Raw genomic sequence first — 23128 nt, 5'->3', positions numbered from 1 at the left:
AACCTGAGATTTTCATAGCTCATGCCTGAGACTAAAGAGGGGTTTGTGGGGAGGTGTTTTGTTTTCAGGTTAGTTTTTCCCTCTCAACCATTTCAGTGTTCTGTGAGGTGTTACTGGGCATGTTTTTCCCATCTTCCTTTCCTAAAGACTCTTCAGGAGGTCTTCTGGTCTACAGTCTCAACTGTTCTAATATAGCCAAAAGTATTCGATGAGATCAGCTGAAGCTGGCTGTTTGAGTGCAGGAACACTGTCAACTCCTAGAGCAAGAATATGAAGTACCGTGTCATCTTTTGCCACCTTCCAAGGTCTGTCTTGATCTGCTATGCTCTCCGTGAAACTCTTCCTTTCTCTTTTTCTGTCCTTTGAAAGCTCATGTCTCAGCGCTGTCAAAACTGCAAGCCCTGCTCTCCACACACACCCTCCTTCCCTCACCCCTTTCCAGCTCCCGATCATCATCTCCATGCACTGCACTGCCGTACAGTAAATGACCACAGTAATTTTCTTCCTATTGTAACTGCAGAGGTAACTAACGAAGAGTCAGTAATTAGCAGAGAATAAAGCAGGGCTGCTGTGACCTGAAGTATTTCAGCATGGATGGATGGCTGTGTATATGGTTTAGCCGAAACAGAAGTTACTGGGTTGCTGGAATGGCTGGGAGTGAAACCATGGTCCCCGTTATGCAGGTCAGACGTAGGGGGTTGTAACGATCTGATTTTAAAATCTTTTTGTTCTACTCTTCCAGCTTCACAGAAATTGCTCAGATCTGTGTGCGTAAACCGAACCCCCATCTGATCAGTGCTACGTTCTCATGCTCTCTGACCTTTTCGGTAGGTGGTAATTTTGTTCGTACCCTCTCCCGTGACATCCTGTCAAGCCCTCTCCTGCTCTCACAGCTGACAGCCTTCCCCGCCCCGTGCCCGTAACTGGGAATTTCCCTTCCTTCCTCCTTCCACAGCCACCATCGCCCTGTTCTGCTGCTTTCCTGAGCAGGATGTTTGTGCTCTCCCCCACATCCGCGCTGGACGAGCTGCCTCTCCCTGTTGAGACTCCCGGATTAAGGCTTTGCTGTGCTTTCCCCGCCTGACCCCCAGCTCTGCCTCAAACGATGTCAGCTCTCCGCTGTGCTCCTGCTTTCCACCTTTTGACTTGCGCTTTGTTAGCAGGAGTGCCACTTTCCCTTCTTCGCCTTTGTGTTCCCATGATACGTGTGCCCCAGGAGGGCAGGGGAGCACTCGGTGGCGTGGGGGCTCCTCTGATGCGGTGTCCACCGCCACGTCCCTTTCTTTCCATCTCAGCAGGGCGGCCTAGGAAACTCTGGCCACGGAGCGAATGGTCTGTAGCGTTAGCAGCACACACAAACTAACCTCTGCACTTTTTTCATTTGTTCTTGTAGGTTTTGAAAAGGAAGTTACGATCTATATATAGCTAGTAGGAAAATGTTGCCTCACAGCAAACTGAAGACATGTTTTACCTGATGTGTTGCGTGCAAACAGTTGCATTTTAAACATGGGCCTTTCTAAAGCTAAGTGGTAGACTGAAGGATTTTTACTGTTATGTTTCAAAGTGAACATTTCTGGTACCTTCCAACCATACCAATACAATATATTGTTGACACAGATGCCTGTTTCTTTTTCCAGTCCTTGGGCATGTGGTTTTATCGTAGCTCTGTGCTTCCTTAGTGGAATTAAAGAGTAGGGTTTAGTAGCTCTGAGGCAGGAAATCCTGTATTTTCACAGCTCTAAGGATTTCATATTGTTTGATCTCAATAATACCTTAACTCCTGCAGCAAATGGGCCTGAGGGAACACTTCAAATGATTACAAGACTAAAAGCCTGGGTAAGTTTAGGTTACTTCCGGTAAAACAAAGATGGGAGAGAAAGGAGGTGGAGGAAAAGATGGCCATAGCTCTGAGTCTTTAGGGAGCAACGAACTTCTTTTTCTACAGTTGAACTCGATGGGCCACATACTTGGGCAGAAAGGTCTGGCAAATACTGTCCAGCCTATACCTGATTTGTGGCAGCCACACTACCGCTCTGATTACTTTTGAGCAGTTTGACCAATTGATTTTGTTTTCTACTGTGTTTTTAGTCCAGTTCAGTAAGGGATTTTATCAGCTGTTGCGGCTGTACTTGCTTTTCTCCACCTATTTTGCTAGTGAGCCTACTTTCATAGAACCATAGAACAGCCCAGGTTGGAAGGGATCTCAAAAGATCACCTGGTCCAACCTTTCGTGGGAAAGGGAGCCTAGGTGAGGTGTAGTCCCCACCACTGAAAGCAGGCCCACAGGAATTGCAGATGGCTCAAGAGCTGCTGCTGACAGGAGAGTAGGAAGGAGTTCAAGACCAGAGCTCCTGAAAATGGAAATGCTCTCAGAGGAAGAGGTCACAAGATCCTCTTTTCCCTTCGTATAAAACCAAAACGTAAAACCCAACACTCCTATATTTTGGTTTTAGCTGTCATTGTAAGTAGCAGCTGGTGGTGCAGTCTGCAGATTTTATTCTCGGGAGACTCCACGTTGCTTCCCGGTTGCCTTTCTTTGGTTTCTCCTTCTGTGGAGATACAGCCAGAGATTGGGTAATTACAACTTCTTTTTGCAAAGTGTATGTTGGCTATATTCAACAGGGATAATATTTCTGTGTTCCAAGACAAGAGCGGTTTCTGCGGTAAAGTGAAGTCTATGAATAGAAGTCAATGTCTGGACGCGTGTTTAGAATTGGTTCTTGGTGAGATGCTTTGAAATAATGGACCACAGCAGTCTTTAGTTCTGTCCAGTATAAAACAATACAGATCAGTTTCCCACCCATGGGAGTCTTTCCACGTACTGTGCCAGGCTTTGGTTACACGCTGTGCCACCACCGATAACTTGCCGCTTCGTTGTTGCTGCGATCGTTTACACGAGATCGCTCGCTTTCTGCGTAGCGTTCAGACGCTGCGCCTTTTCGCTGCTCTTGAAAGGCTTGGGCAACGAACGAGCCAGTTAATTCGGCGGCGGCGAGAGCAAGGCCCTGCCCGAGGAGAAGGGGCTGCCCGTGCGAGCGGGAGCCGAGCACGGCGCGGGGGTCCCGGCAGGTGGCGGTCGGCGGCACCCGAGCGCTGCCGAAGGCGGCAGAGCCGGGGGGCGGCAGAGCCGGGGGGCGGCGTCCCGCGGCCGGGCCCTGCGCCGGCAGCCGTGGGGCTGGTGGCCCCTCGCGTGGAGGCGGCGGGGAAGCGGCTGTCGGCGGGAGGAAGGGAGCGGAAACTGTAATGCCGACAGCAGTGTGCGGGGAAGGAAAACCGGGCCTTGCTTTTGTCATTCCACGGTGCTGGAACTCAAACCGGCCGAAAGGCAGTCGTCCCTCGAAACAGTTTAAAACTGTTGGGGCACAGACTGATCGCGGACAGACGCTGGAGAAGGCTTTCCTTAGGTTTACCACCGTATATCTATAAAACTTGTCCTCTAGTGGTGAGCATTTTCTGTACAACCTTTCATTCTTCAAATGGACTGTGTAATTGCTTAGCTCTGAATTCAGACTGAAGAATTCCTTACTTGGAAAAAATGAAAATATTTCATCTTATTTCATACACTTAGCTTTTTCCCTGGAACGTAAAGAATTTTATAAGGAGAAGTCGTTACTCAATGGATTCTCAGCTGTAGGATGGTTTACAAATGTCCCGTGCTGCTGCTGAAAGGGGTGATCCCACCTGCTCGCACATGCCTGTCCTTCTGTAGGCTTCGTGGCTGGCTGACGTGCTGCTGTGTGGAAGGGAGGGAAAGAAGAGGCCGGCAGTGCTGGGGCTCTTCTTTCAGCAGGAGCACCTGTGTCGGTCACTAGGCCATGGTCTGACTCTTTACTGGTATCGCCTGCTCCAGCTCTAGGACGGTCTCTGTATTACACAGAAATATTCAGCTTTCCACATCACCTTCATGGGGCTTGTGTAACGCTAGCAGCGCTTATACTGCAGCTCAGTCCTTCTATCCTGTTTAAGGGAACATTGCACCCATTCTCCTTTCTGCATCACTCACAGGAGTGGGGAACTCCCGTGCTAAGCCATGCTGCCTGGCGTTTGATTTCAGCAGAAGTCACATGTTGAGCAGGCAGACTGCAAGAACAAACATTTGCATTGCAGGAGAAAAGTTTTAACATCACTTTCAAAAGTAGCAGCGTGGAGTTTTGCCCCTACTTGGCTACCTTCCTACAGAGAAGCAGCTTCCTTTGGATCTGGTGTTTTGTTTATGCAGCTATCTATGAAGGGACAGTTTAGTCGTAAAAACAAAAAATAGAGCTTGCAATTCCCCTACCCCCCCCTCTGAAGACTCCTGACTCTTCAGCAGAGGTAGCCAGGCTAAAAATTGCTTCCTTCTCCTATAGCTGCTGTTTGCAGAGACAGCTGAAATGTCTGTCCGTAGCTAACAGCCCTGGGCTACCATCCCTGGCAGTGACAGGAGACAGGTGCTTAAATAATTTTATTTCCTTCTTGTGAGCACATACCATTTTCTTTGCTTTACTTACATGAACAGAAACACTACGTTCCACTGGCTTGTTACCTGTAACAGCCAGCCAGGCAGGTGACGGTGGAGAATGTAACTTGTCCTTTTGTGGGAGCAGCAAGCTGCGGCTGACATGGCATAGGTTACCTCATCACAGCTGTTCTGTGGGGCCACGTGCTAAACTGCTCTAACTGAAAAATAACTTTTTTTTTTCCCCAGCAAGATTAGTTTCCTGCTACAATTCAGCACAAGGGACCTCCTCTAATGAACCTGTCTTACCTTGGTTTCCATAGGCTTTTGCTAGCCTCCAGTGCCTACTCTCCTTCAAGCAAGCACAGGAGACACCAGGTATACAGAGCTAAGGGGAGAATTTGCACCACAGTAAGGTGTTCTTGCTGCCGCTTCCAAGTCTATTCTGGAAGAAAAATGTACCCTTAGAAAGCAAGCTTACCTTGTAACAGCACAAGAATAACTTAAAATGGGGTAGCTTGCAACACTTAACACTTTCCATTAATCAGTAACAGCCAAAGTTAACTAATGTCTCCGCTACACATTGCAACACCCCGGGAAGCCTGGGTTCAGGTAACTAGTGCAGGGGTAGGGCTGGCTAACGCTCTGGGGCAGGGCACAGGCTGACCCGTGCTGGAAGGGCCTGAGTGTGAGGAGGGCTCCACTGCCCTCCTCGAAAACCAAAACCCTGAGCGGGTGTGCACAGCTCTCCTGGAGCGGTTCATTCAGCTCCGAGTAGCCTGTCCCCAGGGAAACGCATAGTGCTGCTTCCTCTGACACTTCAGCGCTCTGTAGGTGTTAGAAGCCAGCTATTAGCCAAGTCACTTCACGTAGAGGCAAGGCCCTCTGAATTCATCCCAGCTTTCCCGTATTTGCTGGACGATGAACACAGAAGTTCAACTGTACGTGTGTACTAACGCTGTTAGTATAAATCTTAATTTTTTATACTCTGCAACATTTGTAGAGATTTAACACACGTTTAGTGTCAAAACACCTTGGTTTTTATTTTCATATCCTTTTTGAATCAGGTTAAGCTGTAAACAATTTCTTTTTCAATCAAATGCTGCCAGCTAGAATTAATTCCATTCATGCATCACTGAAAACAAAAAGGGTATTTTTTCCTTAAGTATAGATTTTTCTTTTTTAAACAATGTCACTTTATACAGAAACCAATAACTAGATTCAATGCACCCTGATTAGTTATGTAAACAGATAACCCAAAAAAACTTGTCAACAGAACTAATAAGTTGGTTCCTTCATAGAATGGAAATTAAAATCTCTCCTGACTTGAGGTGAACAGAGTCAGGAGTATAGAGCGTGGCACATAAATCCATCCAGGAGGTGTGTAAATTGCACTGTATCTGAATTAACAAAGTTATGCATAATGAAATGCACAGTTTAAATTCATGCTAGAAAGCATTTTTCAATATGAAGTGGCAGCCAACTGGCAATCATAACAGTTAGGTTCTGCACCATCATTTATGGCATTATAGATAACTATTACATATAGTATACTTTAAAACCCTGAAGGATTGTGTTACTTGAAACATTCTCCAGGCAGTCATTTGGTTTGAAACATTGGGAGAAAGACTAAAGAGCTTGCCATCTTATACCGATTATGGTACCTTTAACTTTTATGAAGTAGATCAGATATGATGTGTATTTCACAGTAACAAAGTTGCTTTAATGCCTTTTCTCCAACAGTAGGATTGTGTTAGATGTTTCTGCCCTCAGATCACCATTGTCCCGGTGGTTTTCCCTTTTCTTAAGTTTGGGTAACTACATTGAGTACTTTTCCTGGTTTTTAACTATTCATCAGTCCTTTCAGTATATCTTCGGAGAGTTCCAGCAGAGGGAGTTCAGGGGACGGGATGTCCAGGGGGGGAAGGTTGGGTATTGGAATGTCCTTTGCCTTCCCAGCAGTTGTTGCAAACTTCTGCCAAGTTGCAGCTGAAGAAGTAGTTTCTGAGTGTTGCTGCAGACCCCACAACTCTGACTTCTCAACAAAGTCAGCATCTACATCCAACTCCTTGTCTACTGGAGATTTTTGGAGTCTAGCTCTTTCTGCTTTTAACTGCTTATTCTCTCTCCTTAATCTCTCATTTTCAGCTACAAGAAATTCTATGTGCCGTTTCAAATCTGCAATTTTGGTTGCCTGCTCTTCTATTATTGTTTTGTCATCTTTTGGAGCTTTACTCCCAATACATGCTTCTACCGGCTCCTTTTTCTTCTGAAGCAGAAATAATAGTGTATCCGGGTCCCTGTCAAAGACACCCTGAATATCCTGTGGATGTTTCTCTGTGGAAGGACTGTATTTCTGAGTAACAGGAACCAATATGTTTTGATCATCAGAGTCTTCAGCAGATGGCTTATAAGAAGTCTGAAGATGTGCAGCTATTTCCTTGTCAGCATTCTGCTGGGCTTTCAGCTTTTCCTCCCTCTTTGCCCTTTTCCACCTCTCCTGGATGAGCAGTAACTGTTTCATGTGACTATCCCTTTGCAATTCCAGTGATAGCTGAGCCTGAGTAAGAACAAGATTAAACAATTTAATTGGTGATCCCTAATCCCACCTAAGTATTCATGCAAGTAAAGTTACATGCATGTAAATATTTACATAAACAGCATCACAGCATGCCCGAGGGAGAGGAGCTTTTGTTATTCAGATACTAAATCCAGCAAGAAGTGCTCTCTGCTTGTACAATGCAACAGATTCAGATATGTCACCCAAATTTAGCATAACTACTAGTATTGTGAAGGAGTGAGTTAACATTTGGTCTGTTTGTTTGTTTGTTTGTTGTTTTTAAGTCACTGACCAGGTTACGATAATACCTCTGAGTGGAGGCACTACAATTTTAACTGACCTATGCCCAACACCAAGAAGGAAGAGATTCACTTGGCATGCACCGCCACACTTTAGCTAAATAATACCAACTATTTTTATGCTTCTGTGATGGTATCTGCGTAGACCAGTGGTATATTAATAACACCCAACACTAAGCAGAAAAGTGCTCCAAGGCCAGATATAGTCCCAAATGATTCAGCCATATTTAATGAAGCAGGTGGCATGGTGGTTAATAACTCACAGAAACCACCTGGTTTCTACGAGGCTACCATTTTTCTACAAGAATGACCCTTTGGAGGAAAGACAGATGTCCAGTCTCCAAGGGTTATTTGCTTTGATAATATTGGCTAAACTCAAAGCTTGCTGCTATAAAAGTGCTGACCAGGCTACACGACTACATTCACAGACAGACTTGTGCAATGAATAAGGAAAGGTGTAGGGCTGTTGTTCTGGAGATCCCCCAGTCAGGATCAATAAAACCAAAATTACAGACTGTAGATGAGGTGCTCAGCTTTGTGTCTCAGCAAAACAGCCTAAGTGCCTCACAGCAAAAGTTAAATATGAAACTAGTTTTATCACCTACTTGAAGATGCCTTGCAGACTAGAAACCATTGTTGGAGAACCCTTGGATAGGCTACTAGTTCTCTTGTCCCTGCTCCACGTAAACTTGGAAAAACTCTCAAGGAAGATTAGCATCACAGCTCTTCTAAAACTGCTGGTGCAGTTCCCATGGGTTCAGAGAACTACGCAGAGGCTAGTACACCCACAGGGGTATGATCATACGCCCAAGAGGGGTATGACCAGTCAGGGCACAATATGACACACAGGCACACAACAGAGCTATGGCTGATTCTGGCGTCTGCTGCACTTTGGTCTCACCTGCTCTGACTGGGTCAGCTTCATAGCGTCTGTAAGGTATGCTGCAGAAGAGAAAATTGATAAACACTTAGGATAGGGTTACAAAACCTGAACGTTTCCATAAAAGCTAAGAAAAGGCTTCAGACCTTCCATGTTCTGAATCCTCACGTAAAAGCAGCAGTCCAGAGGCGAAGTATTTACCAAGTTACAGTGGCTGGAAACACCTGCTGTTTTTCAAAAGTCTGAAAAAATTACTGTAAGATCATGTAATACATGCTACACCCTTGCCACGGCATCCTGATGGCTCAGGTTGTTCCAATTTGTGTTTCAGAGGAGAACAGCAGCCATTTCCAGAAAGTCCTAGAACAACTTTCCCATGAAGGGAAGAAACACAGCTAAGGACCAGACTTTTAATGTACAAGCATTTTAAGACAAAATGTGGTAAGTAAAATCCTCTCACCCATGGCACACCAGTATTATGAAGTCATGCTTTTTAATTATATTCTTGATGAAGAAGTATAGTCTGTAGTTCCCCACTTTTTTCATCAACTTCCCCTCCAAACCAGAAAAGGTGCTGGCTTACAGTCAGAGCAGTACTTTAGACTTTGAGCATATCTTGCTAGTGCTGAAAATGACAAGATATCAATGCGTTTCTGGGTTTTGTCTTGGTATATGAAGTGAAGGAAACCAAAAAGAAAAGTTTGCGTATTAGAATGTAAGTACTATCCCTTGTTGCTCTGAGTATTCATAAATACGAAAGAAACCATCAGTTTCTCATTTTATGGGGTTTTCTAGTATTTATGAATGGAAAGTGAGAATGCCTGGTATCTAGGTTACAATGTTCGGAGTAGCCACTTATTTTGTCCCCACACAAGCTCTGTCACTGGAAATACCCTACTTGTTGCATCAATTAAGACCTCCTCTTTCTTCTTCTGCCAAGCAGTTGCCGCGCTGTCAGCCAGCTGACAGACTCCAACACAAATAATTAAGCGTGTCTAGTTAAATGGACAGGTAAATGCACAAAGTTTCACTTAGGAGAGGCTGTCAATTGCAGTGTCAAGGCCTGCGATGCAATCTGCTGTTTTGCTTGAGTTCTGGGAAAGCTGAGCTCATCACCTGTTCTTAGCTGTCTTGATTCAGACATTAGGAAAGGGAAGTAAGTAAACTTTTGTAAGCAAACATTTGTCTGAGTATTTCCTTTATCAACAGAGAAAGCAGGTGACTTCAGCTATGAAAGCCGTGAAGAAAACACAAAGTGTAAAGTGAAACTGGCTTACAGCAGGTCCTCAACTGCAATTTGTGCATGACACAAGGTGTTGGCTTCATCTTGAGTCAAGAACTGCCTTCACAGTGATAACCACCCCCAATCAAAACAACTTTGGAAATGTCTGGCTTTAGCTGCTTATACTAGAGAAAAAGTTTCCAAAAGGGTTCTTGATCTGGACTGAAAAACAGATTCACATTTTAAGAATAAAAAGAATATTTTGCAAGTAACTAAATATTCTACTTACAGGAAGCATGCAAATCTAGAAACTGATTTTAAGAGCTGGAATGTGAGAAATACCTACTCACCAGCAGCTTTTTTGTGACAAGAAATTGCTTCTTCATATTTCCCTGCTGCCAACAAACGGTCTGCTTTTCTGCTCTGCTGGTGAGCCTTAAAATAGAAAGAGCATTACATCAATGAGGGTTAACCAACAAATAGTTATACCTGTTTTAAAAGTAATCAGTACATCTAAGAAACTGTACTGATTCCAATTCTCAGGCTTTTAGGCTCCCACTCCCTTACAAGCTTTATAATTTGATTTTGTTTTTAATACTACCTTACAAGAATCTGTACTGTACAGGTAAGATCTGAAGCTTGTTAATGCAGCAAAGATGATGTGTACACAATAAAATCTTTTTGAAGCTGTTCCTCAGAAAGTACATGTTCTCCTTTATAGGTAGGCATTCACTGTAGTCGTGTAAAAAGACCAGTAAGGCCATAAGAAACTATGAGAAGCTGTAAGTATACAGAACCAATTTACCTTGCAGAATGTGAGATATTTGAATTATGTTACAGCTTACAGCTGGTTTGACATTTTCTGCTGCCCCATGTCCAAGATGCTTTGCCTCTTGGGTGAAGAAATTGCAAAAGATCTTAGGTTTTTTGTTTGCAGATTACACGAATTAATGGAAGCAGCACTGCCATAGTTAAAGATATCAAAGTCACATTGTTGCTGTACAACAGTTAAGTCTATACTAGCATTTGTAAGCCACTAATGTAAACCACTAAGGTACACTAAGGATGTTGCTGAAAGCAAGCAATTGATGCAAGTATTTGCATATGCTCAGTGAGAAACAGTATTGCATAACCAGCACTGCAACATTCATGAAAGCAAGTCTTTTTGTTCTTACAAGACACGAATTTCACAGTCCTTCCTCCAAGACAAGCTATGTAATATGAAAGGCTACAACCACTAACTGGCAAGGCTGTCAGTAACACAGACTATTCATGACTGCTTTACTACATGTTGAGTTTGAAGTAAACAGACATCAAGTACTGGGCACTGACACTGTGAAACAATACAAGACACTTAGGAATCTGAAGAAAGTATTTGCCTGTTTCTTTTTTTTTTAAGATTACTGTTTCTCAAGAGAGCCTTTACCAAATCCATACTGACTGAACCTGTAGGGGAAACAGAGCTGAAAGCCTGAAATCTGCCTCTGTAATTCTGTCTCTGACCTGTACAAATTCTCTATTCCCTCCCTTCACCCAAATAAAGGCATAAAACATATCAGACTTCAGACGTTTGGTCAATAGAAGTCACCGACTCACTTCAAGCATGTTCCAGGATCAACATAAAAATGAGAGCATTTGTCCATATCCTAAGATGTTAGAACAACTGGTTCCCTACAGGCCTTACGGAATTACACTTTCCTCTGTCTCCTGCAGTCTTGGAAGAAGCATCGAAGGTCAGATAATCCAAACAGGACGGTAACATGATTCTTCAGGACTAACATGATACTTACACTAACATCCATTTTAAAAATAAGTTCTAAAATGCAGATCAATTTCTTTGTCATCTCTGTCCTCCAAATTGACATATCACCTACAGCGTTACAGTACATTCTATTTCCTACCAGAATTTTAGCAGCTCTGACACCACAGAAGAGAATGACTTCTACAGAAAACACTCTTTTAGGCAACAGCTGTTCGAAGGCTATCCCTAGCAGTTATATCACTGCATTAAGACATTTGGCTTTTCTAAAACTGATTTCATATGCTAATATAGAGTGTTCTAAAAAAAAAAAAAAAAAAAAAAACCACAAAATAAACAACCCAAACCACACCAAACCCCTTCCTGGATTCTTCACAACGAATATTTCAGTTATATTCTTCTTCCTCCTCTTCATTCAATCCCCATAGTATTGTCAGCATTCCTTGTTTCTTCTGCTCTGAGGTTAAATAATCTCAGAAGAGGAAGTGTTTTTCTATTGGAAAATCATCTATTTTATGGCCTTTTTCTATGGACTCCTACAAATGACACATGCTGGAAAGATAAACTTATTTCCCATGGGAATGAACAAACAGTATCAGCTCATATAGAGCCATCTCCTCAGTTATTCATGGCAGCTCACCCAGTTACAAATTAGCTGTGTCATGGACATAAAAACACCTGAGCTAGCTCCTTGCAAAACAATTTTTCAATAAATTAGTATTGATACAGCTGCTTCTGCAAACTGCATGGGCAGGTCTAAAAAAACAGGGAAAGAGGAAACAGGGTAGCTAGAGGCAGAAGAGCTAAGAAAGCAATTCAACAAGCCGGGGGCCTGGTTCCATTTATTAGTTTCCAAATGTAAGAATTTGAGTCTGATTGCTTTCAAAGGTTATTTTCATACGTTTTAAAGTACTGGAGCATGATCTTACTCAAATCACTTAAGCACATGCAGAACATTTGAGGACAGTCAGTTGTTATTTGATTGCGCAATTACATTATTTCCATTCTCAATTAAGTCCCAGTGAAGCTGAAGGGAGTCTGAAGAAGTTGGGCTAGACCGTGAATAAAATTAGGAAAACAACAGTCCAGAGATGCTAGCAAAAAGAAAAGCTAGGATTCTCTGATTACAAGGTCAAAATGCCTTTCTTGCTGTTACATCAAAATATATAGATGTCAGGCTATCTTACTCTGATGCAGGGCAGCAGACTTCCCCAGTGGAAACAAGAGGAACTGCAGCAGAGAAAAAAAAAAATCAGTGTTTCAGCACAGCCTTGTGTGAGAATGCTAGGTGTTCTGCAGTCAGTCATGGGGGAGGAATTCCTCATTTTGTATGTTTTCCTACCAGCTTGACAAGGAAATATTTACTCCTTTATTCCACGCTGTGAGTGTTTGTTCCAATTAGTTGATTGTCCAAGGACCAAGGAATTTCTCCTGTTTTCATGGTACATTATTCATCACCAGCAGTTTGAAGAAATTAGTGGTGCTGTTTCCTAGCAGCAAGTGATGAAGCTGCAACAGAATTATTTGGATGCTTAACAGCCACGTACCATGGATAAGCTTCTACATCTTGTCTAGTCTGCTGGTTTATTGCTAGTGCTCAGTTACACTTAGCCACACAGCATCCAACCATTGTTAGCAAATCTATTTTGAACTCAGAGTGGCCAGTATCCCATTATAAAACCGGCAATGGAAGAATTGGTCCTATATCATAAAGTGAAAAAAATGGCTCTCAAGTTTATCCCTGGTCTGATGTCATGCTAGAGGAAGGTGTTTACACCAACAGTTCTGGAGCTGCTATGCTGGTTCCCAAGAGATTCAAGCAGGACTGCTTTGACTTTGGTCCTGCTGCTGTGATGATTACAGAAACAGCTGCTGCATAACTGCAGTGGGTTTATATATCTGATTTCTCTTTCCTCTTCCAGTTGCAGTGCTGGAAATAAATGTAGGATGTGGTGTAAGAATAATTATAATTTATTAACAAGCTATGGAATTGAAGGGGGGGGGAAGCAGTTCAACAACTACTTCCAGATGTCCCTCCCAATCCAGATGAGCAGGAATTCCCAGTAAGCAAATGGACAGGTGTAACAACTTGACTCTCATAAGGGGAAGCAGGTGTGAGTGAACAATGACCAAGCTAAAAAGCTTCCTCACCTTACTCTAACATATTTGGTTCTTAAGGGATTTGTGCATGCCTTATTGTGTCACTTGAACCACTCTGGGTGAACTACAGAAGCAGGTAAGCTAAACAGCTTTCCTCAAACTTTCCAACTGTAGCTGAGATGTTAAGGGATGATACCTACACTTGTAAGTTTGTACTGCTATTCCGAAGAAAGGTTTCTATTTGATTCTCCACCCAACTAACCCAAACCATTGACTATGTAATCTCTGAGCAACAGAATAAAAGAATAATCAAACAACCCTCTAAAACAGCGATGCAGGTCTCCTCTTTGCCTAGAACTTTCTTTAGCAGCCTAAAAATTAACACCCGACTACTTTTTCTGAATATAAACTAGACAATGATATGACTGCAGGCCATGAGAAATGAAGCTATGAGGCCCACTTGCTGGATTTCTTACCACTCCCTCAAAAATTAAAAATGCTAGTTTTATTTCTAGAGATTGAGCACCATTACAACTTAAAGTATTACTACCATATGATCCTAGCTTGGGGTGGGGAGTGGGAGAAAGCTGCTGCTTTTCCCATATGATCCCAGTTGAGAGCTAGCTATTACAGAATGAAGAGTAACAGGAAAAAAACAGCTTGATCCTACAATGTATTTAAAAGGTAGATGTAGTACTACTCACTTTCAAACATGGTAAGTCTACTACCCTCTCCTAAGAGCAGTAATTTGCAACAGTTCTTCTGTAACTGAGACAGATAGTCTTCTGTATGTTTTGTTTTTCTTTGTTCCCCTAACGGGAACAGCTCTTCACTGGACAAAGCCTTGCACAAGACCTTAAGCTTAGAGCCTTCTTTGTTCATTGTAAGGGACTTTCTAGAAAGTTATATATTTTAATATGATTATGAAGCACAGATTACAGTGCGTTACTTACTAATAAAGTTACAAATGAAGGCAGGAAAACCCAGCTGCTAAAATGATGGGGCCTCAGGAAAGCTAACTGCAAAGAAGTTCTGTCTAATATAACAGTTTGTAACTGTTTTAAGTGAAACCACTGTTTGCTGCTAACATCATCTATTTTATGCTATGGACTGTGGATACCAGTTATCTTTGCCAGAAAGGATCAATACCTATGCTCTCTTACTGCTGAAAGCAAAGAGGAAGTTGGTTTTTTTTTTGAGAGATGAGGGATCTGTTTGGGGATTTGTTTCCTTAAAGATATAGGGCTGTTTTTCTAAGAACGTATATGGGAGAAAGGAAGAGTCAGAAAGGGCACATTGCATTGTACAATATGCATTGCATATTGTACAAAAGAATACTAAGTATATTCCACGTGGATGTTCACAGCAGCAGGCCACAAAGGGTGGGATGCGGTGGTGCACCATTGTTCCCCCCACCCCACAAATGCTCTGTCAGTGCTATACACATGGAAGTCTCTTTCAAACCCATTCTTACCAGAAAATACTGAACCTAGAAAGGTTTGAATGCATATGCATTGAAAAATGGAATTAAGAGAGAATACAAGTGGAAAACTTGACCTGAGAGGTCCAAGAATAAACTATGGCCTTCTTTTTTTGGTTTTTAATTGGAAAAAAAAAAAGTGCAATCATGACGAATAAAACTCAGGGTTACTATAGAAAATGCTTGTATTTACAGGCAGTTAGATAAAAAGCAAAAATAATAGAGCTGTACTGTAACTTATGCTAAATAATGGGAATATATTTGCCACTAAGCCTAAAGAAATGGTAATGTATAGTTTTATCGACAGAAGCAAGCCCCCTTAAAAATACTCCTTGTATTCTGTAGAGAAAGATAAGTGGACTGAAGGAGAAACAAAAAATGGCATAACCCATTGTGGCTGCTCAACCAATACCACTAGCCACACATTAGCTCAATTTTCTGTCTTTGAAAGCCTGTACTTAGCAAGGTTGACAGAACAATGACTCAACCATAAATTACAGGTTAGTGTGACTATGGAGCAAAACAAGTATGTGAAACTCTCATGAGAATGTATTCTCAATATTAACAGACTCCTCACTCACTTTGTATCAAACTGTAAAGATGTTGAAGTTCAGCTTGCTTGTAAGCAATAATATTAGAATTTAAATAGATGGGCAGACAAGCAACCACTTGTTTAGCCAACCAACATTAATTCACTGAATAGCTCTAATTGACTACACGTGTGTTCCCAACCTATTCCAAATTTAAGATAAAATGGTTAGTCTGAGTTCCTCACCATGCAAATGCAATTAAGAGATCTGGAATGAAACCAACTCACATTCACACTGCTCAGGTTAGGTGGAGTCTTCAAAACCCTGTACAGGCATAGCTGCAGCTCTTTCCCAGATCACCTGCAACTCATTAAGGCGTGGTATTCTTTTACCTAATGCATAAGTCAAATCAACCTTGTTCCCTTCCTTTTCATCCATTTAGTATGATAAAAAGCACTAAATGCTTCAACTTGCTTGTCAGAGCCATTTCGTATACCTGCAGTTCTCAGCTGCTTTGGTAATGCTTTTCTTGTCCCCATATATAGTGCTGCAGCTGGTACTACACAAGTCTTCCTAACTGGAGGTTATAAGCTAGATGAGAACAGTCCCACTGCCTTGATAATAAACAAAAACAATCTGGGCTCCTATATGTAGCCCTAAACCACATGGCTCAAGCTGTTACAGCAACTAAGCTACCCCTCAGCAGGGACAACTGAATCATCACAACAAATGGTTCAGTAAGCAAACTATTCCAGAAGCAACAATTTCAAACAAGTGGGGCAGAAAGGCTTCAGCCATGACTTCACTCTGCTGCCTCCCCAGGCCTCTATGAAACAGCTTCATTTGGGTCTTTAAACTGTTAGGCACGCTTACTCAGAGATGAACTGCATGGCTTGATGATATACATGTAATGCCATCATGACGCAGCTGAAAGGCACTGCTGGTAGGTACCCAAACAGCATAGACACCAGTGAGGAAATAATGCTTCTGTCAACCACCCATAGCTTAGCTAATTATGTTCTTGACTGGGAGCTACTGCAAGTTATTGTATGTGTAATGTGGAGCAGTTCTGTGTTGTGCTTTAATAGTAGTTATATGACTGAATACAACATTGAGCTTTTCCAAGGAGGCTGTTACTGATCTGGCTGTTCAGCTGAGTTTCTGATGTATCACCTCAGCACCTCCAGTTGCTTTACTCAGACAGATATGCTACTGCATCTGTGCGTTTACACCTTAGCTGAAATGAATGGCCCCATATAGATCACAGTGTTACTGGGAAAACCAAGACAAGGCACTGTGGTAAACAGACTTTGTGTTAGGCATGTCTATATAATGATACTTCCACTTTTATTACCTAAAAGCTTGTTTTCTCTAGCTTGAGTTCAGAATTGAGTGCATCTGCCTCTCTTTTTTTCATTTTGGATTGGAAGAGCAAGTATAGCAGCTTTCAGGTTAAGCTTTATTTAAAAAAAAAAAATCAAAGAAAACAAACTGGATTCAGTGGATGTTTCTGTAGATTAACATAATATTCCTGTTTTTCCAATGAGAAGAACAGAGGTGCAGGCTAGCATTAAGTCTCAAACACATTGGCCCATGTGGTTTAAATCCTTTGATCTCTGGAAACTTTCATAGATGCTTTCTATTTTCTCCTCCTACTCTTCCATATTGCATATTTATTCTGCTTGTTATTTTGCCCTCATGTGGATGTGGTATTCACCTCACTTCTAAACCATTTCTTAAAGTAGACCATTGATTGGCTTGCACTGGAATGGTTGCTACCAATTTCTTACAGCATTAATATGAAAAGCTTCCATTATATGAGATTCTTGCAAATATACCTTTTGTTGTGTTATTCTCGCTCCAGCCACTGGTCTGTGCTTTCTGTTTTTCATCAGAACAACAACTGTTCAAGCTGGATCCCTTACACTTCAAGAAACTTACAGGCAATAGATATGCACCAGATTTTGGATCGTATTTTATTATAAACCATACAAAGTGCTATTACCTTGTAGGAAGAATACAAGGTAGAGGTGGTATGGCTCCTTAGCATATATCTTACAGGAAGATACTGAGGTATTAAAGCAGAATTGGCAGACTTATGAAGTCCTGGGCATCAGACTCTGTTCAACAAGCAAGTTTCCTTTTTAGTCTCTTCTGGAGGTTGATACTATTTGCCTCATTTTTACTGCATTACTTCCAGGCTTCTGATGGTCAGCAGTGTGCTGTTGTGCTGCTTAAGTATGGAAAATCTTCACAGGTGTCTGGCTGGTACCTTTTGCTCCTATACCTAAGGTTAAAACTATTGCTGGATGCAAGATCAGAATTCTTTGCCTAAACCAGATGGCAGTAGGAATTACCCCTACAGTAGGTAGGCACAGAGAAGCTCTTAATTTCCTTTTTTTTTTTTATAGGATGTCTTTTCTTATGAGACTTATCTTATGCTTTTGCAGTAACAGTTTTAATTTGCTGAAGATGTCTTAGTTTATGGCACTAGATTATATGTGAAACAAATATTCATCTGGACTAGCTATCCGCTATACGGTTGCCTGCAGGTGCAGGGACTGCACTTAGTCCATACCAGTTTTAAGTTGCGCAGCACAACCTAAATATTTTATTTGTAGGGTTGAAGAACTGGCTTCCTTATTAGTAAAAGCATAAGGATCAGGGCTTTAACCCATTCTTTCAAGATTAGATGACGTTTCTCATCTGCAAAGCATCCAGTAGACTAAGGGGGGGAGAGGGAAGGAGGGAAAAGGGCAAGAGGAAGAGACAAAAGGAATGCTCAAGTACCAGAGCAACCCCCAAACACTTTCCTGTGGCTTTAACAACTCAGATGATGGCAACAGATTTTGGACAAGTTGTTTCAATGTATTCCTAAATGAAGTATCACTGGATACAATGAATACCTTGAGGACAGCTCAGTGGAAAAATCAAATCAGCAGTTAGTCCTAGAAAGGTTAAAAGAAGGAAAGATGGGGTTAGACTCAGCATGATTATTTGTTAAGCATGCAACAATGGCACAGAAGGTATACAAAAAGATAAGAATAACTTTAAAAAGAAAAACAGAAAGGGGGTCTGAAGAACTAAAACCCAAATTCTAAAAAGATAGGTCAATTTCTCATTGAAGTCATTAGACCTGAAGGTCAATGATTAAAACTTCCATTAAAGAAAAACCACTGTAGTTACAGATTTTTTTTTTTTAAACAGATCTGGGAAGCAAATCAGTATTTGTCTAGTGCTATCTACAGAAGTAAATCACTGAATTAGGGAAAACAAAATATAATTAAACTTAAGAAAAAGAAATATCATTGATAGTTTAAGGCACTAAGACCCAGGTGCATAAAGATAAAATATTATTTTTAGGGAAACATATCTTTCAGAAGGTAGACAAAGAATGTAATTGAAGTCAGCAGAATACAAAAAGGCATGCCACCTGTAATTAGGAAGGCTAAGCAAATAGTCAAATATATAAACAATAACTGAAACTGAAAGCCAGCAATACAAGCCATTAAGTGCAGCTGGCATGCTACATGTTGACAGAGAAATGGAGACATTATGATACTGCAAAACTACTAAGAATCTTTTTTTGGTCAGATCTGCTCCCCAGGAAAATCAGGACAGTATCCATGCTTTCCAGTAACTAAGACTAGATGTTCAAATATGCAACTAATGAACAAGTTTTACAGGACAAAGCAACATCCAAGAACTATAGCAAATTCTAATGAAAAGCCTTAACAAAAGAAAAATCAATTTCACAAAAACTAGCAAGCCATGATGTACTGAAAGAAGGAAACTCTCTTGAACTCAAGTGATTGATAGCAGATAAATAAGCCTAACAATTAGTGTACCCAAAACCACTTTGTGGTTTAGGGGTGTTTTGTTTGGTTGGTTCCCCCCCCCCCCCCCCCCTTCCTCTCTGATGGTTTGGCATCTTTGGAAAAAGTTGTGCTTTTCCAATCCACAGGAACTAGACTTAGGTAAGAGATTTACAGGAGAAGCAAGTGAAATACATGACACTGGATAGGATCAAAAACTTAAATGGACATTCTTATATTGGAGGTTGGCACCTTCCCTGAATGTTGTTGCAAATCTGAAACTTAGCTGCAGAGAGGGACTGTGAATAGGAGAGCTTTGCAAAACTCTACGTGAACTCCTGTTCATGTCCTTGTAAAAATGTAGGCATGTTCTAACCATGGTACTGTACCCATTCAAGGTCTTGTCATGGAAGAGTTTTCATGGTGCTTGACACAACCTGAAGAGACAGGTCATTTTTCTATACAAGATGATCCATGACTATGTTGTACAGCAGTTTCAAGAAAAGTTTTTGTATTTCAGGATACTCCTTAAAAGGAAGTAGGAACGTATGTGCAGGCAACTTTATAATTTCCTGTACAAAACTATAAAGCAACTTTTTTCCTGTATCATCCATTCTGCAGAATTGTCTTGATCTTAGTGTTAGCCTGGTGCTAGACAGGTGTGGTAACCGCACAGTCCTATTGTGGTCAGAAGATCATCAACCAGGCTTTACTTGTATTCTTGTCACTCCTACAATCCTTAGTGAGTGGTCTCAGTAAGAAACAGTACTAACTGGTGATATCTGCACTGCCACAAAGTTGCTACTTTCAGCCATTTATTAGTGAATATTCAATTATCATTTTCTCCTTAGAAGCTCATGCACTAGATCTACTTTTAAAAAGGTTTTTGTAGTGTCTCTGAAATAGCTATAGTTTATCCCTCCTGCATTACCGTGCTGCAAGTTTTTCTGACTTTAAACCCATCATATCAATAAGTTACAAGAGCTTTCTACTTCCTGCTGTTCCTTATTTCAATCAGGCCTCCAGTATACAGAGCAAAAAGTCTGAGACGGCACAATACAGACATACCCAGAGTGGTTCTGCACCATCAGTTCAGATCTAAATAGACCATCTTCCCGCTAGACTGTCAGCCTTAATTCCATGGGTGGTCTGCAATGCCAATTTTACAAGCCTTTCTGAAACTAGAGCAATCCAGAAATACCTGGTATGGAGCAGGCAAGGGTTTGTCAGGGCTGACACCATGCTGGAGCAAATAAGCTTTGATTAAAAACTAAATTGACACAAGTTGCAGGTTTGCATGGCAATGTCTACACAATTTCTGGATCAAACTCATTCCTGGAAGCACTACAGCTGTATTCCTGGTGTGCTACACCTGGCTAATTGGACTGCTGGACCAAAGCTAGTTTTCTAAGGGAATGCTGTGTATCACTGCATCTGAGGCTCAGTCAAGATACAGCTTTGATAAAACCCACAAGGCAGCAGAGAACTGTTCTTGACACTAGATTTTGTCTATGTGACAGAAACCTACCAATTTAGGTTGTTTAAAATCTGATTAGCTTTTGCAAAGATGCATTTTTCAGACATCTGTGTTTCAGTTAAAGTTCCTTAGAGATTTAGTTTAAGCAGAGTAATTACTGATTTTAAAGCATTTCACCTTCTGAAATTAAAAGAAGCATCTTGTCAGTAGCGGGCCCTGATAAGTCTCTAAAACTCTTTAAACTCGCATAGATGTGGTCTGTGTCATCTAAACGCTTCCTTCCAGAACTTCCCTTGTGTTTGCAACTTGGGCCAGACTTAACGCTCCCCTCCCCCCCCCCCCCCCCGCCCCAATCTAAACATGCCGCTACACGCACCCCTGCGCTGTTCCCTCTCCCGCGGTGCTCCCAGCTGCTCCCGGGCACGGAGCAGCCCAGCTCCCGCTATGTGCCGCACCAGCCGCGGGCCCTGCAGGAGCTCCCGTACAGCAGCGGGGCAGCGCTGCGCGGCCTGGCCACCGCTTCCCCCGCCTCTCGGCCACCGGACCGGACTGCGGCGAGCTCAGCCCTCCCCTAGAAGCCGCCTCTAGTCCGGGGCAGCCGCTGGGCCGCGCTCCCCTCCAGGCAGGCCAGGGCCCGGTGCCGCCGCGGCAGGGCCTGGCACAAGCCCTGAACAGGTGCTGGAGGGGGGCGGGGCGGAGAGGGCCCTATTTACTGTTCAAGTCGCCCTTCTCCGTCCGCTTACCCACCGGGGGAGGGGAGAGGAGTGGAAGGGTGCCACCCTCTCCTCGCCGCCGCCGCCGCCTGAGGGCCGAGAGCGGCTGCAGGACCGGCTGACGGGACGCCCCCCTGCCCCCCCGCGGCCGCGCGCTCACCAGGTTGAGGGGCCCCTCCATCACTTCCATGGGCGGCGGGGGCTGCGGGCACATGGGCGCGGAGGCGGCCTGCTCCCGGTGCCGCCGGCGCCGCTCCTCCCGCGTCCCCGCCCCGGCGGCTTGTAAACACGGCGGCCGCTTCCGCCCGGCCCGTACCGGGCGGCGCCTCGCGAGAGCCTCCGGGTCGCGCGAGACTCGGGCGGTGTCGCCGGGGCAACGGGCGCCGCTCCTGCCCCTGCCCCCGCCCCGCCCCGCCCCGCCCCTCCCACGGCCCTCCTCGTGCCGCCCCAACGGCCGTCTTCCCGCCCGCGGGTGCGCGCGCCGGCAGCGGCTATCGCGGTGCCCCGCTGAGGGGCGGGGGGCTCGGTCCGAGGGACCGGGTGAGCGGCCTCCGAAAGGCGGGCAGGTAGCGCCCGCGGCGGGGCGCGGCCGCAAACCGGGGGAGCGCCCCGCGCCCGTCGCGGGGGGGCAGACAACCGTGATTTCTTTCCCTTTTTTTCCCCTTTTATTCAGCGCTGCGTGTGGCACAGGTCGTCGGTCTGTAGATGCGTGGGGCTTCTGTGAGGAAAAAAGCACCCAGCCCGTCATGAAGCGTGGCGGTAAAAGCACCCATGCCGCAGGGCAGCAACGTCGGTGCCGGTATCAGAGAGGTCACGCAGGCGAGCCACAGGCACGAGTGACAGCGAGCAGCCCCCTTCCCTTGCAAAGGTGCAAAACCAGCTCCTGCCCTGGAGAGTTCAGTTCTGCCCTGAGGTGCGTTATCCAAAACAGGCAAAGGTGATGCGGTCCGGGCTGTTATTTCAGCCCCGGGCACAAAGCTGGTCAGGAGGGCGGCCGGTTCAGCTCTCTCCATGAGGGGAAGAAGAAACAGCTATTGCTCTTTGTGGGTCTTCATTGCAGGAATTGCAGTATATGTAAACAGGTGACAATAACAGCGATACCAAAATTGCCGTATCACCATGTATGTGCTAACAAGATAGTAGTATTAATTATTGGAAATAAACTTTCTCAAGAAAGATCAACTAAGCAGGGCACTGAACAGCGAATAAGCTGACCAGCTAACTTACTGAGCATCATGATCATCCTTATCCATACAACGTTGTATTTTATGAAGACTATAGAGAAGAAAACTGCCATAAAGGGATTGTGTGTAACTTTCTTAGGTGGAACTAAGGATGGCATGAGTTCATAGGAGCATGGCAGTAATAGACTGAAAGGGGAATGAGGGCAAGAAAAAAAGGGGAGAGAGAAGAGGATAGAAGGTAGGGGGGAAGATGAGACACCTAGAAAACAAGAAGTAAAAAAGCTAATTAGCAGCAAGTAACAAAAGTCCAGGATTCCCCTTGTACCCTTTGTAGATGTGATCCTCAGACATGAGTGGCGTCTGTGGGTCTCTGAGGGAGCCGATGTGGCCTGATATGCCATAGCTCTCAGCTATCCCTCTGCTACGGGGACCAGCTTTGCAACACAGGAGTGCTGGGGGGAGTTTTCCTTCCAACATATGTGGTTAGACAAGATAGTCTTCAGGCAAGGAGCTTCCAAAAGATACTTTGCTAGTTCCTGTTTTCATTTGCAAGAATTTATCTATCACTTGGTTTAATTATATATCACCAAGTCAGATCCTATGTAGTCCAGAGTGGTTTTGATCTAGAGCCCACTGATTGAATAGTAGATAGGTGAAGTTGTCCTCTATCA

At 43.5% G+C, this 23128-nt stretch overlaps 1 protein-coding gene across 2 annotated transcripts; it reads right to left on the bottom strand.

Annotated features, from left to right (window-relative positions):
* Positions 1-5406: 5406 nt before the first annotated feature.
* On the bottom strand, positions 5407-21618 carry NRBF2 (nuclear receptor binding factor 2). 2 transcript variants are annotated; one of them, XM_075505297.1, is made up of 4 exons: positions 21434-21618; positions 9750-9834; positions 8199-8239; positions 5441-6998 (listed from the first exon to the last, which is right to left on the bottom strand). In XM_075505297.1, exons 1-4 carry the CDS (start codon positions 21485-21487, stop codon positions 6282-6284), a joined length of 897 nt encoding a protein of 298 aa, XP_075361412.1. In that variant the 5' UTR covers positions 21488-21618; the 3' UTR covers positions 5441-6281. The 2 variants fall into 2 exon arrangements, with proteins under 2 accessions (XP_075361413.1, XP_075361412.1); XM_075505298.1 differs by lacking the exons at positions 8199-8239; positions 21434-21618 and having other exon boundaries at positions 5407-6998.
* Positions 21619-23128: the final 1510 nt, after the last annotated feature.

The sequence above is a fragment of the Mycteria americana genome, chromosome 6, assembly GCF_035582795.1.
Source record: "Mycteria americana isolate JAX WOST 10 ecotype Jacksonville Zoo and Gardens chromosome 6, USCA_MyAme_1.0, whole genome shotgun sequence".
NCBI lineage: Eukaryota > Metazoa > Chordata > Aves > Ciconiiformes > Ciconiidae > Mycteria > Mycteria americana.
The sequence above is the reverse complement of the archived record's forward strand: the minus strand, read 5'-3'. Positions and strand labels throughout refer to the sequence as shown.